At 43.0% G+C, this 14,321-nt stretch overlaps 1 protein-coding gene across 1 annotated transcript; it reads right to left on the reverse strand.

Annotated features, from left to right (window-relative positions):
* Nucleotides 1–154: 154 nt before the first annotated feature.
* ilk (integrin-linked kinase) lies at nt 155–14,177 on the reverse strand. Its single transcript, XM_054795005.1, has 13 exons — nt 14,035–14,177; nt 11,556–11,827; nt 6,305–6,470; nt 5,489–5,584; nt 5,317–5,413; nt 5,150–5,233; nt 4,931–5,016; nt 4,742–4,851; nt 4,426–4,553; nt 3,616–3,737; nt 3,037–3,136; nt 2,576–2,706; nt 155–1,243 (listed from the first exon to the last, which is right to left on the reverse strand). Exons 2-13 carry the CDS (start codon nt 11,642–11,644, stop codon nt 1,094–1,096), a joined length of 1,359 nt encoding a protein of 452 aa, XP_054650980.1. The 5' UTR covers nt 11,645–11,827; nt 14,035–14,177; the 3' UTR covers nt 155–1,093.
* Between the last annotated feature and the right edge of the window lie 144 nt (nt 14,178–14,321).

The following is a 14,321-nucleotide window of genomic DNA, read 5'->3' on the forward strand; positions in this document are numbered from 1 at the left end:
GTGAATACACTAGTCGAAGATCCAATTCGGGCCGCATGTCACCAGTTGAATTGCCCCAGACTTGGAATTGATGGCCTCTGTCGTACTATGAATGAGCACTGAATGCACCACAACCAGGATTTTAGCTTTCATTTATGAAAACACACAGAAAAGCTACACGTCTTTTCCTTTTAATATACTCATATATATATAAATACATACATTTGTAAAGGTTGCTTTAGATTTTGGCTTCAGCAACCTGTGATTGGGCACAAACAAGCAGAGCTGGTGGAGGCACAGAAAGGACGAATGAGATACATGAGTGGGCCAATGAATGCAAGTAAGAAAAAGAAGCAGTAAAAGCCAGAATATTATCATAAAACAAGTCAAGAAACAATACCAATGCTGCAAGTATATGTGTTGATTTACAGTCTGGGAGACAGGATTGCATGTTTGCCACAATTCAACATAAAAATAACACGTCTCAACGCAGGCACTTTTGAATTGATGTTGTACAGCTGAAAGACTTCAATGTCATAATTAAATGCACATTTGGGGTAGATTTATTTATTTTTTTTTAATCGGGTGTTAAGTAAAAATAGTGGATTTATATTTCAAAATAAAAAGGAGCAAATTAGCAATCTGTAACACACTGAAAAAGAAAAGTAATTATTAGATGATGTCGGAGAAACACTTTGGATTGGACAGCTTTACACATCCTAACTTTCTGCTAGAAATGCTGACAGGTCTGGAAAAGACCTGCTTTGGGGTAGTATGTTCCACGGCACAAGTTTCCAGCGTAAAAAGACCATTACGATGCAAATAAAACCCGCTGAGGCGATGCGTGGTGCTCCCCTCCACAGGTTATATATTCAGCCCCTTGTATTCAGTCCATTCGATTACAGTCAACATGATGGAGAGTCTTGCTGAGCTCCTGAGAAGACTGCATCAGCAATGACGACAAAAAAAAACACATTGAAAAAAAAAAACTGCTGCTGAGAAGCTGTTACTCAATGCTGCGTTAAGAAGAAGAAAAAAAAAAGAAGTTTAAGGCAATACTGGCAAGTGCCAACATCCGTGGTAAGATGTCCACTACAAATGGAGGGGCTTCCTTTCACTTGTCCTGCATCTTTTCCAGAATGGGCACAATCATGTCAAATTTGGGCCTCTTGGCCGGGTCCTCGTTCATGCATATCTTCATCAGCTTACAGATGTGGGGGGAAATGCCGGGGGGAATTGTGGGTCTCAAGCCTTCCAAGGCCACCTGAAGGACAACAGAGACCAGGATAATTGTGGGTGTATAGGTGTTTACTAAACTGTCATAAAATAACCGCAGACGTCTCGAATGAGCGTTGGGTAAAAAAAAACAAAAAACAATGACATTAACAGCTGTGGCTGTAGACAACCGCTTGATGTAGTTTTTAACTCCACATAACGTCAGTCCATGCATTTCAAGTATCATGAATGGTCAGCCTCCAGTAGCTTTATCTATCTCTGCATGCGATTTCAAAATGTGGGTTGTGCAACTCAGCTGGTGGTGTGAAACTCATGCATGTTACATTTGTTGTGTACAACCGACGTGTCAGTGTGTCTGCTTCTAAGGTTCTAATGCAGGGGTGTCCAAACTATTTCCACTGAGGGCCGCATACTGAAAAATCAAAAGATGCGGGAGCCGCTTTTACATTTTTTTTTTTAAAAAGAAGCCCAAACAAAATATTTAATATATTATAATAAAATATATATTTATTCATTTTATCATTTATTATTATTATGAACGGTTTCTCCTCATATTACTTTTTGACTGTTTTTTTAATGTTTATTTAAGTATTTAAGTATTTCAATGTTCTCCATGTACATTTTTTTCCTCATACTAATACAACTTATTCTCATAATATTTTGACTTTACTATCATAACATTATAGCATCTACCCAACCTCATTTTCCTAAAATTTTAACTTAATTCTTTGTTTGGTTTGTTTCTTATATTACAACTTTTTCCTGTAATATTTCACCTTTATGCTATTTTTTTCTGTTAATATCATGACTTTACTCCCTTGATATTTTGTCTTTATTCTTGTAAAATTACCGCTTTTCTTCATTTTTGCTGTTGCTTTTTTATTTTTTATTTTTATTGTTTAATCGTATTTTTACAATGTGCCATGGGCCAATAAAAAAAGCAGTCGCGAGCCCCCGTTCTAATGCAATAAACACACTTCAAAGGTCCCTATGTGACAGGAGTTTGCTCCCCACTGCTATTAATAATAATAGATTAGATTTTTATAGCACTTTTCAAGGCACCCAAAGCGTTCACAATGATGTGATCCCATTATTCATTCACTGCTCAGTCACACACTGGTGGTGGCAATCTACATCTGTAGCCACAGCTGCGCTGGGGTAGTCTGACAGAAACGCAGCTGCCAATTCGCTTGTTAATAAATAACCATGTGGTCAAAAAGAGCAATGTTTTCTTTCCACATTCTCATGCACTCCAAATCATTATTAAACTGTTACATATAATGAGTTTTCAAATTCGGCAAGTAAAAAAAAAAAAACAGTCAATATGTCTGAACCCAAGACTACACTCGTCTTTTCTAACCTTCATGCCAATCTCCATGTTGGAGAGGTCTGCAAAGGGCACCTCCCTGGTCACCAGCTCCCACAGCAGCACAGCAAAGCTCCACATGTCTGCTGACCGTCGGTTGATCTCTTCCGGCTTTTTCTGCAGGGCTGACCACCAGCGAGAGCAAGCGTGCAACGTTAGAACCATGCAAGTCGCACAGATGGCCGTGTCTAATGTTTTGTTAAATTGGTGAATTATCGGCAGAAGCACCGCATTTCACACGGCAATTACATTTTTGTGCATCTGTGTCTTTTCAAAACATTATTCTCATCTCAATTCCTCTGTGCTTTCTTTCTAATCAGTTTAGATAAGACACAGTGCTTCTCTGGAGATGGAGATTGCATTTTATTTACAGAGTTGCCCCCCCCCCCAAAAAAAACACCATCATTCTCGCTCCAGCTGTCATTTTGGATCTGCGCGGCATCTGTGACACGTACCCTCAGGGGCGACCCAAGCGGGCGAGTACATCCTGCCGGGACACTGGAAGCTGAACTTGACGTCTGCCATGCTGATCCTGGCTGTCATGTCTTCATCTATCTGTGGAGACGCCAGAATAAAGATGTCACTCCTGTCCTGAGTGAAAGGGACACTGCATCCTCGCAGGACATTACATGCACTATATGGACAAAAGTATTGGGACATCATACCTACACGATGTGAAAATAAAACAAAATGTTGAGCTGCAGTTAAAACAGACTCCACTCTTCAGGCAAGACTTTCTGTAAGATGATGATGGACTTCTTCCACAACAATCTCATCCAAGCGTGCCTTTATGGCCCTCGCTTTAAGCACTGGGAACGGAAAGGAACCTTCCCAAACCGTTGCCATTACAGTACGTTAGTCGCATACAATCATCCAAATGATTTTATAGGTGGTGCAATAAGCAGTGGTCTCTCACGTTGCTCGATCCAGTTAGAAAGTCGATCAATTATAGTTCCATCAACCGCAATCGTTGTCCATATACTGTATTGTTGTGCACGTATTGTACATTTATGCATGACGATAGGTCTTCTCACCATGATGCTCTTACTGTTCAGGTAGTGGCGAGGGATCATGGGTTCAAGCGTGTGCAAGAAGGCCATCCCGCAGGCAATGTCCAGAGCAAACTTCACCGCCTGCGTCTGGTCCACCACAAAGTCTGACACCAGGATGAAGCACAAACATCACAAAAAGAAAAAGGCATTTACATTGAGATACATATAGAATCTAAGTATATACAATATAATATAAGTGGGTAATCATTTATAAATATGTGATAGTGACGCATATTATGTACAGCATAATAATACAGCATGAAGCATGCAACATGGCAGCGGTGGGGTTTCCACTCCATGTAATCGATCGTGGCGGTGCGCCACTACAAAATAAAAGCCGCCACACCTTAAAAATGTGTTGTTTTTTTTAAACAAGTAAGTTTTAAGTAATATATTGTATGAATTGATATATATGCTATATAGATACATTTACAGCCTATTATTTACGCACACATTGACCACAATTAGTTGAAAAGATGTAAAATATTATAAAAATGTTTCACTGCGCTTTATTTTGATAAGTTGCGGAAAACATCAACGTCAAGCAGGCAAAAGAGTTTGGAGGGGGAGGAGCGTGTAGCGGAGTCGCCTTGATGCAGCAGCATAAGCCACGCTTTATTAAGAGTGTCAAAATAGACATTTTTATGGGTGTCTCAATTACTTGTGTTTATTTGCTATTCACGGGTGGTCTCAGAATGTAATGCACGAAAATAGTGAGGATGTACTGTATAGACAGTGAGAAAAATAACGTGTGGGACAACAAGAGACAATACATGTGTGAAAAGTACTCACTGGTGCCCTCATGCAGCACGTTGTAGAGGGAGCCATAAGGCATCCAGTGTGTGATGATGATGGGGTGAGGGGCGGGAGGAGACTGACATGCTCCCAACATGGGTAGGACATTCGGGTGGGAAAAAATCCTGGGGTGGTGCAGCAAGGATGAGGACGAGGAGGAAGACAGACCCAAGACAGGTTTTGACATCAACAGGAGTGTGAGACACAACCCCAGTGAAACTAAACAGAACTCACAGTTTGGTTGAACAACAGACAAATGGGTGATCGCAAGAGAAGAGATCACAGAAAGAGAAAATAGACTTAAGATAAGAACCTGAGTTTGGGATACTCCTCGTTGAAGTCTCTGCTTTTCCTCGTGGTCCAGTCACGAACCTTTAGCACTTTGACCACAATCTCGTTTCCTTGCCAGCGCCCTTGCCACAACTAGATAATGACAGATGAAGTCGTATTCCATTCAGATTATTTGTATCAAAACAACATTGCATCATTAGTGTAAACGTACCTCTCCAGACTGGTTCTCATTTATTCTAGCCAGGAGAGAGAGCTGTTTATAGTCAATGCCCGCATGTTTGTTCAACGTGCCGTTGCCTTGAAACACGAGGAAGAAAGATACTTAAGTGACGAGTAGAACCATTTTCAAGAAATTAACTATTCATGTGGTAACTGACCCGGCATTATTCAGCAGCAGGTGGAAAAAAATAAAACTAAGTAGTGGACTCACGGGGTCGAGTTCTGGTGGTGCCTTTCCAAAAGGTGTCCTTGAAGGGAATTTTGGTCAAGTTCTGTCCCATTTTCTCAGCTTTTTCTGTGTGAAAGGGGAAAAATGAGCACTCAGAAGCAAACAGGAGAAATGACTTGAACTACCAAGTGGCGGGTGTGATGGGATACCTCTGAGGAGCTCTCGCAGATGAGGTTTGGCTTTATCCAGAGGAGTTTCCCCATATTTGTTACAGATGCTCACCTGAGCCCCATTGTTCACCAGGTCCTGAGTCAAGAGAAAGCGTAGTTCAGCACATTTAACAGAGACTTCCACTTGGACGCCACAGGGGGGCGCTCTAACCTCCGCCACTAAGTCTTGGCCCCAGAAGCAGGCGTAATGCAGTGGTGTGTTCCCGTGTTCGTTGGCTGCATTGGTGTCTGCTTTGCACTGAATCAGCTACAAAACAAACAAAGGATTAACTGTTGAAGAGGACAGGTAGAGTTTGTTTGGGTTGCGCGCACACAGCAAAGCCGGAAGAGAGCAGAAACACAAGAGGCTTGCTGAGACTGCAGCCTACCGAGATGTGCCTAATATTAAACTGCATATCTGCCTGGCGGCATTTCTAATTCCGACACCCTGCAGCAGTTAGAACTCATGCCATGGCACATCTGAGACTAACAAGCCCTGCCAACAATACCACCAACCTGACAGATTATGACAGGTTCCGAAGCAGACGGCAGAGCACGGTGTTCAGCGATAAATCTCTTTTATTTTGCAGACACACTGAGCTCTGCACATCACAACTACACCAGCAGGGCAAATTCTTACACAGGTAACTACAACAAAAAAACAAGACACAAAGTGGAGCTGAAGACAAGATGTTGGGTGTGTTTTGGACACAGGGTAGCTTCAAGCCGTCAGCACTTGAGCGCGTGAAATAAGCGACATCATTATATATTAAAAACATCCTGGCTCAACATGACATAAACAAGTTACAAAGTGCTTCTTTCATCTTGATGTGTGCAAGAACAGACAAGACAATGGATGAGACTAGAGCTTTCACAACACCCTATGATGCAATTATAAAGACACATCAACAATAAGGCAAGGCTGCATCACTTTGAGGTTGAAGTCTGACTCAGTGGTGCACGTGACCCAAAGTTTCTGTAAATGTACCTTGCCCACGATGTCCCGATGTCCGTGGCTGGCAGCCAGGTGCAAGGGCGTGTCGTCTCCGCGGTTCATGACGTTGATGCGGGCGCCTCTCATGATGAGCATGTCCACGACGCTGGAGCGGCCCTCCCTGCACGCCCAGTGCAGAGGACTGAAGCCGTGGTCGTCCCTGCAGTGGGAGAGACAGTGACATTTCTTTTTAATGCTATCGTCCAGGCCCTCGTGTGCAGAGGTGGGTCTTGGTCAAAAAATACCCTGGAATGGTTCTGGTGAAATATGAAATCTACGTGGACTAAATAGCGGAAAGCACATAGAAAAACTACAAGAGCTGGTACCTAGTCAGAGCCACAGTTTCCTTGCTGTACAGCTCTGTTTGCACGTTCAACAGAGGAACGTTGATGCTTTTTAAGTCCATCGTTTTTAAAACCGGTCCATGGAATCTAAGCTGAGAAAAATACCACCAAGACACATTATTGTTTTGGAAGCTTGAATTTCCTGCCACAATCCATCACGAACGCTGTCCGATCCATCACACTCGGCTGTGGTCCATAGCAGAAAATCAAATCACGATTGTGAACACCCTTGACAGCATCAAGATGACCTTAAAGTTTTTTCAAGGCACAACGTCAGAAGTGGTTATTCTGACAAACACGATCTCTTGTGATTTATTGTATCACAAATAGCTGGACGGACAACCCGTCTTCTTCATTGTGTGACATTGTCAGTGACACGTGCAGCACGGCGAGGCTTGTGTCAGCCAAAGAGTGATGGCGCACTGGCAAAGTCAATCAGGCTGGATCATAAAACATCAACCAGATCATTGGCTGCAGTCCTTATAAGGACAGTGAGCAAGGCTGCACAAGCATGTGCTCCATCTGCTCTGTGTCATTTATTCATTTCTCTGCTGGCTTTGGTCACCTCCCCACCGTTTTGTTATCCACTACCTCATCTCCTCCACTGACTCCTTTTTTTGATGGCAAGTCCGCATGCAGCACAAAGCAAGTCCCGAGTACTGAAGAAGCATTATGTAGGAATCTGAACCGCCCATTCACCGGCTTGTGTTAACATGTCTTTCATGGCTCAAAGTCCCACGAACACAGACCCCCTCAGTCCCACGACACAAGCCTATCAGTGCATCGAGCGGGAGAATTTCCTGTCTGAGCAAAAGGCCAAACCCTAAAAACTAATTAGTCCAACTTTATGAGGGCACAAATCCCTGCATAATCACTTTAAGGGAGGATGTCTGGTGCTAACTCAGACTACACATAATATACAGCAGTCCTAACCATGTCTGTCTGACATGCGCAAGGCAATATTATTCCACCCCAGGCCTGCAGATGGCAGTATTGCTAATTTACTGATCATAAACAGGCTAAAAGGACACGTTACTGTTGACATGTAGCATTATAGCAGGCCTTTAAATTATTCCCACAACGTAAGAAACGTGTCAAGGCAGCACTGAATGTTAATTGTTGGGATGCAATGAACATTCAGTCTGAAATGATGGACAAAGTGTTGGCACACTGGATGGACGGCGAGCAGCTCTCTGGTTTCTTGTGTGTATTTCTGCTCGCGGAGGACTTTTATGGGATGGATTTTCTCTTTAAAGCTGGGCTTCATCCACACACCCCAAAGGCAGTGCTGGCTCAGCCCCCTCCTCACTGGCTGTGATCATTTATTTCAGGCACTTTCACCTGCCAACAGCCCTCAGTCTGGCAGACGCAAAAGCCAGAAAACGAGCCCTGCACAGCAACGCCAGCTCTTCAAACAAGAAAATGACTTCTTAACATGGGATGATTCATTTCTATTAAATATAATAATCATTTTAAATGCCTAACCCAAAGGAAAAAAAACACCAATTTGAACTCATTCATAAAACATGTCCACAGGAGTTATGGCCACCACTAAAAGTCTGCTTAGTGCCGCCCTGACAAAGGGAGTTATATATAAAATCCCTATTCACCCTGTAAACCTCCCACCTTCCCAAACAAGGAGCCTTTGCTCTTCACACCACGTAACTCTGCCTGCGCCGCTACTGGAGGTAGATGTTTTTTTTAGCTAAATAAAGGCAAGAGCTAAGTCTGTGGTTTAGCTGTTAAGTCAAAGGAAACACGAAGCAAGAGCTCGCTCGCTGCTCTGTTTGAGGCAAAACACCTCACCATCCCGCCAGTGGGGGGTAGTTAAAGGTCAGAGGTGGCCGCTGCCGCCTCCTGGCTCGTTAGCGATGCCATACCGCAATCCTTGAGTGCAGCAGCTGAAGACTTTATATCAACAAGAGGGGAAAGGTATAATTAACTCTTACAAACACTGAGAGAGGAATGTTGAAAAAGCATGAGTGGAGGAGGGGGGAGGTGATGTGCATTCCTGTCACTGTGATACACAAACACGTACACGCTAAGATTGTCTGTCTGGGCACACTGAACTCCTCCAGTCCGGCCCACCATAATAATCCTCCGGAGGCGGCGGGTTGCTGCGTGTTATTCCTTGTAAGGAGATCCAGCATTCCGCTACTACGCTTCCACTGGTGCGTTGCATCGGCGTAAACAACCCGTGAAGTATTTCACTTAAAGATGGAGATAAAGTCTTGGAGGTCGAGCCCAAGCTGACTGCTTAATATTTGGAAGGGACTTTTTACTGCAGAAATTAATGGGGGGAAAAATCTGCTTGATTCCAGATTTGATTTCATGATCCTCTCTATGGACTAGTGGTGGCCCGATCCGATATGGATGACATCAGCAAAAAAATTAGTATCCAATTATATCAGCCTGCATTTAAACTCTCCAATTGTGGCACTCTGAGGCCTGTCACGATAATCGATAAAGCGATTCATCGAACGATTAAAAAAAATACAGGTCAATAACTGACATTTGCATGTATGCGTGTGTTGATAGGAGGGCTCACTCCAACATCATCACACATCTGAAGCAGCACCACAAAAAACACCATGAGGATCCTCGCACGACCACGGAGAAACAAACCGATACCAATATGTGTAACACACATGTCTCCTGTGGAGGAAATAACACATGTCTTGTGAAGCTAATGGATACAGCATCAGCAATTAGCTTCTCCACGTGGCTGTAAAAAACATTGTACAACATCTGAGAAATATTTGCGATTAGGCTTAGGCTGTGAGTAGCCATTCTTCATGGATGCCTAGCAGTCTTGTATTATATGTATTGGTTTCCACGCACCACTACAAATTGCATGTACATAGTCATTCTAAAATTATAATATTTCGCACCATCCGATTTGAATGAACGTTCATCTGCAGATAGATATTAAGGTGAATTTATATCCTCCATAAATTTGATCTCATCCTGAAGCTCCCATTCATGTGTTTGAAAGGCTTAAAGTTGGACTAAACATTCGAAGCAGTCGTATGAGTCGAGGTGGTCCAACGCTCCCATACGAAATTGAAGAGGAAGAAGTCATCTCCCTAACAAACATGCATAAGAATGAAAATACACCCGATATCATATGAAAAAGCAGCATTTTCACGGACGTCCCGATGGACTCTCCTCGTCGAGAGCGCACACACAGTGTCAGATTTCACCGTCGCTTACTTCCTGGAATGGTAACATTCCAACTAGTGAGGATAAACAGCATAAAAAAAATGGATGCATGGAATGGAAAGAGCGAGCTAGTTTGCTAGTAGCCACTCAAAGCTGCTTACACGCTTGGGAGGCGGTTTGATGAGGTCATCACATGCATGCCGGCAAATACGCACAGCATTAGGTTTATTATCAGCTTTCATTATAAGGAAAATCACGATATTGACCAATATTACATTTTTATACCAATATCGGGATGATAATATCGGTGGCCCTTACAACCTGGCTGCGTGCAAGGTTTTCCTGTGTGATCGCAGAAAATAATTTGAATCCCGACATTCTTCCGATGGTCTTTGCGTGCTGTCTGCGTGTTTGAAAATACGTGCGGGCCACATGCGTGTCTCTTGCGATTCTCCCCATTTTTGCACGTAGGGGCACGTGCGTTGCGATGTAAGGCCCGCTTTTCCACTGTAAATTAATAAAAACAAAACAATCTACCTCAGCTCAACGGGTGGTGGCGTATATGACTTTTTCTTCTTTTCATACAGCTTGTTGATGCTGACCCCTTTTCTTTGCAAAAAACCCCACTTGCACAAAGAGCACTCGCTGAGCCTGAGTCTTCCGTGACGTACGACAGCGGTTCAAACTCTTGATGGTTTGTGTGACTGTAGATGCATATTTTTTGCCCAAAATGTAGGAAATGTACAATGTCAGGGGTGTTCTTCTTTAAAAGGTTGCTCTGGATTGTAAACTTATACTCAAACATCACTGCAGCGTGGATGAAAAAGTGAAAAGCGCTCCAGCCGCTAGAGACGATATATCAGCCAGAGAGGGGGGGTAGGAGGAACCTGACATGATGCAATCGGCTAATGGAAAAGTCACCCATGGGGATGATTATATCCACAGACATTTGCTGCTGTGGAGCATATTTGCTCTGTCAAGGGGGTTATTAAAGACACAAAAAGAGACGTGGCATGAATTCTATGTTACTCGCTGCCGCTCTCATTTAGCCAGTACAAAGCTCCAAAAATTCCAAGCACCCTGATGGGGCATTCGGATCCCTGTAGCATGTTTCATGTGAGCGTTGACATGTCAGTCATTGCAAGGAAATGGCTCCATTTCTCCACACAGTCCTGTGCAGACGCTGGATGTCATCGGGAAGCCTGCTAAGTGCCAGCGTAGTGAGCTTCCTGTGCAGGCGTCACGCTTTTGAAGGATTCTGCTGGCATTCAGGACATATAAACACACGCTTCCGAGGAAATGGGTTCAATCCCAGGCCAGCATCCCTCAGGGGACAAACAAACGGGCTGCTTGCAGCAGAGAGTCCAAGTTCAAGTTTGCTAACCGTGTGCGGAAGTGACTGAAGGAACTGTGGTGAAGTCTACCATCATACTGACAGTTTAAACCACAGTTACTCAACTAAATTGGTGCTTGACTATTGGACCTATTTTGTATGCCCAGTCCTTCACATTTTTACTCTTACTTTAAACAAATGGCTTATATAGCAATAAATGAACAGGACATATACTATGCTGTCAAAGATCATCTATGTGACAGGAGCACTGTTAAGGACATCCTGCAAAAAAAAGCTACTCAAAGATTATGTTTTGAAGTGAACTCGCAGGCAGTTCTGACGTCATTCCGAGGCCAAATTTGGCCCACGGGCCGCCGGTTGAATGTGTAAACAGTGTAAAACTCACCCTTGGTTTAGGTCATTTTCGGTGTTGTCCAACCACAGGCGCACAGCCACGGCGTTGCCTTCTCGACACTGCGTGAAGATGTCATCCATCTTGGATGGGGCACTCGAGATTTTAAGGCGAACCTGAGAGAGTCGACGAAGCCAACGGTCGAGACGGGTGGTGGGGGGGGAAGGTTTTAGCCAGCGGGGGTTGTGGCGTGCATCCGTCCCTCACCCAAAACAGTGAGGGACACGACTGCACAGCCTTGAGGGGGTGGCGGCACTCACACAACCCTGAAATGTAAAAACTTGCGTTCAGGAAACAAATACACAATGGTGTTGTGTTGCTAACATGATAGCATCCAAGCTACTAAGGAAGAAGACATTGCACAAGTGTGTCACACTGGGTGCACGCACACACACCAGTCATAACGCTGACTCACAACACAAACTGTACACCCAGTGGACACGGCATTAGGTATACCATGAGAGTACAACGCCTAACAAAGACAATAATGCGTTATTGTGGCATTGTGACGTTATTGTGTGCAGCCCCTCCCATGCAGCTAAAAATGTACAAAATAGAAATCTCCACGTCGCGCTTCAAATTCAAAAACACATTCATTAATAAATCACGGCATTTCATGGTTGAGTACGGCCTATAATTACTCAAAAGCAGGCACATTTAAGCCAATGTTGTGTATTTTCCACCTAAATGAAACATCTTTAAACATAGAAATGGCTGAATGAACTCAAATACATATAAGACATTCAGAAGACACATTCAAAGACGTGAATAAAAGGCAGTACTCTGCACTGGCGCCAGTAGGTGCCAGTTATGATACTGTAATGTTCGCTGAGACACACAAGGACCAGACTTGATCGCCAAAGTAAGAGCCTTTTATTGCAGGTTTGAGTGAGCTCACAACAGGCACAATAATCCTAAAAAAAATCCTTAATTATACACGGGCTACTATTGCGGCCATTACCCATGCAAAGCTGCAACTCAACTCTGAACCGCTAATATCACTTACTGTCCGTCCCTCACTCAGGTCCCTGAGGGGAACACATTTATAGTAACACATACACATTATTTAGGTCTTGAATGATTAATTTACTCTTATTTTGTCCACTATATTGGGTAATATGACTGTAAAGGTGACTGCAGGAATGTTATTTCATATCTAGAGGGCTCTAATAATGTTAATAACCGTATTGAGAAAGTCGGGAACAGTTTTTCTCTGCTCTAACGTCAAAAATATACATTTTTTTTAATAGGAATCCTACTTTGCGGAAATTCACATATCACGGTCGGCTCTGGAAGCAATTAGCTATGATAAACAAGGATTCAAGTGTCTGCAAGACCGTTTTTTCAAGCCTTTATGATTAGTCTGAATTATTATTTTACAAATTGGAGTTTGTTTCAGCAGAGGGAGGTTATATAAAATGTGTACTGTGTTTGCTGTCAAAATATTTCCAGGTTCAAGGCCCTGAGAGCAGTTTAGGCCACAATTCCAGCACCCCCCCCCCCAAAATCACACATTTCTGTCATTTTAACACCTTTTAGGATCTCCCCTGTGGACTAAAGTCTTTTTGTTGATGCTTTTAGGGTCCTGCAAAAAAAAATACCACATATTTGCAGGTTGCAGCTTTATTTGTATATGTAAACATGCCAAACTCACAAATAGGTGTAGAATAACTGAGATTACAGTACAATAAGCACGGTATTATTGAAAATAGCTCCATCCTGCCTTGTCTGTTGATGTCATTCAAAGTTGTTTAAACTTTTAGAGCACTTTATCCCAAAATTCCAGCACAAATTCGGGAATTTTATGTCACTTTGACACTTAACTAGGTTTTTCCCCATATGCTATCGTGTTTGTTGATCCTTTCAGGGTCTTCTCAAACAACAAACGACAACAAAAAAATACTTGCAGGTTGCAAAGTGAGGAATTGTGACTCAAACTTGAAAGCGGCATTGCAGTATTAATCATTGCAGTTGCAATATTTTGTGTACTGACAGCTACGATTTATGTGATTAAAGTGCATTGATGGTTGATCTTTATGTTACATTTAAAAACGAAAACGCCAAGCTTAGAAATAGCGGTAGAATAACTAAGCCGACGTTCAAATAAGTATATAGTCATTGAAAATGACGGCAATGTGTTTGTAGTTTATCTATACTTTTAACATCGTATCGCTGGTTAGCAAAGATGCTATGAACGCCTCTCGCTAACACACGAAAATATCTTTAACTTTATCGTGTTGCTGGTTCTTTCCACGTCCTTCCCCCACCTCAGACGACAAAAGTAAACATCCAGGCTGGGTAAGACACCTTAATGGCAACAAAAAGGTACATTTTGGCAGCTTTAGCTCGCTAGCAGGCAAGCTAACCAACAATCTTCAGCGAGCGTCTCTCATTGGAGTAAAAAGTGAAACAACGGCTTCGTGGTTTACCGAACACAATACAGGAATAAATCAAGTCAGAAGCGAGAACTTACCCGATATATTAAGATGAAGTATCCGAATGAGAAGTTAATAGCGGCGTCCCAGTGTCTTCAAGGAGTGTGTACAGTGCCTACGTCCACACCCTCACCGCCGTAAGGACGTGTGGTAATGCAGCGGACCTGGAGGAAGAAGTGTTACGCCCCCTACAGGCGGCACGGAGCGTTGCAGCTAATATTACCATACCTCAGGGGATGGATTTTGGATGAAGTTATTTACATGTCTCCCAGGGAAAATTGACAATAAAACTAAATTAGTTTAATTATAGGAACATTGCTATGCT

The sequence above is a fragment of the Dunckerocampus dactyliophorus genome, chromosome 12, assembly GCF_027744805.1.
Source record: "Dunckerocampus dactyliophorus isolate RoL2022-P2 chromosome 12, RoL_Ddac_1.1, whole genome shotgun sequence".
In the NCBI taxonomy this organism is placed as follows: Eukaryota; Metazoa; Chordata; class Actinopteri; order Syngnathiformes; family Syngnathidae; genus Dunckerocampus; species Dunckerocampus dactyliophorus.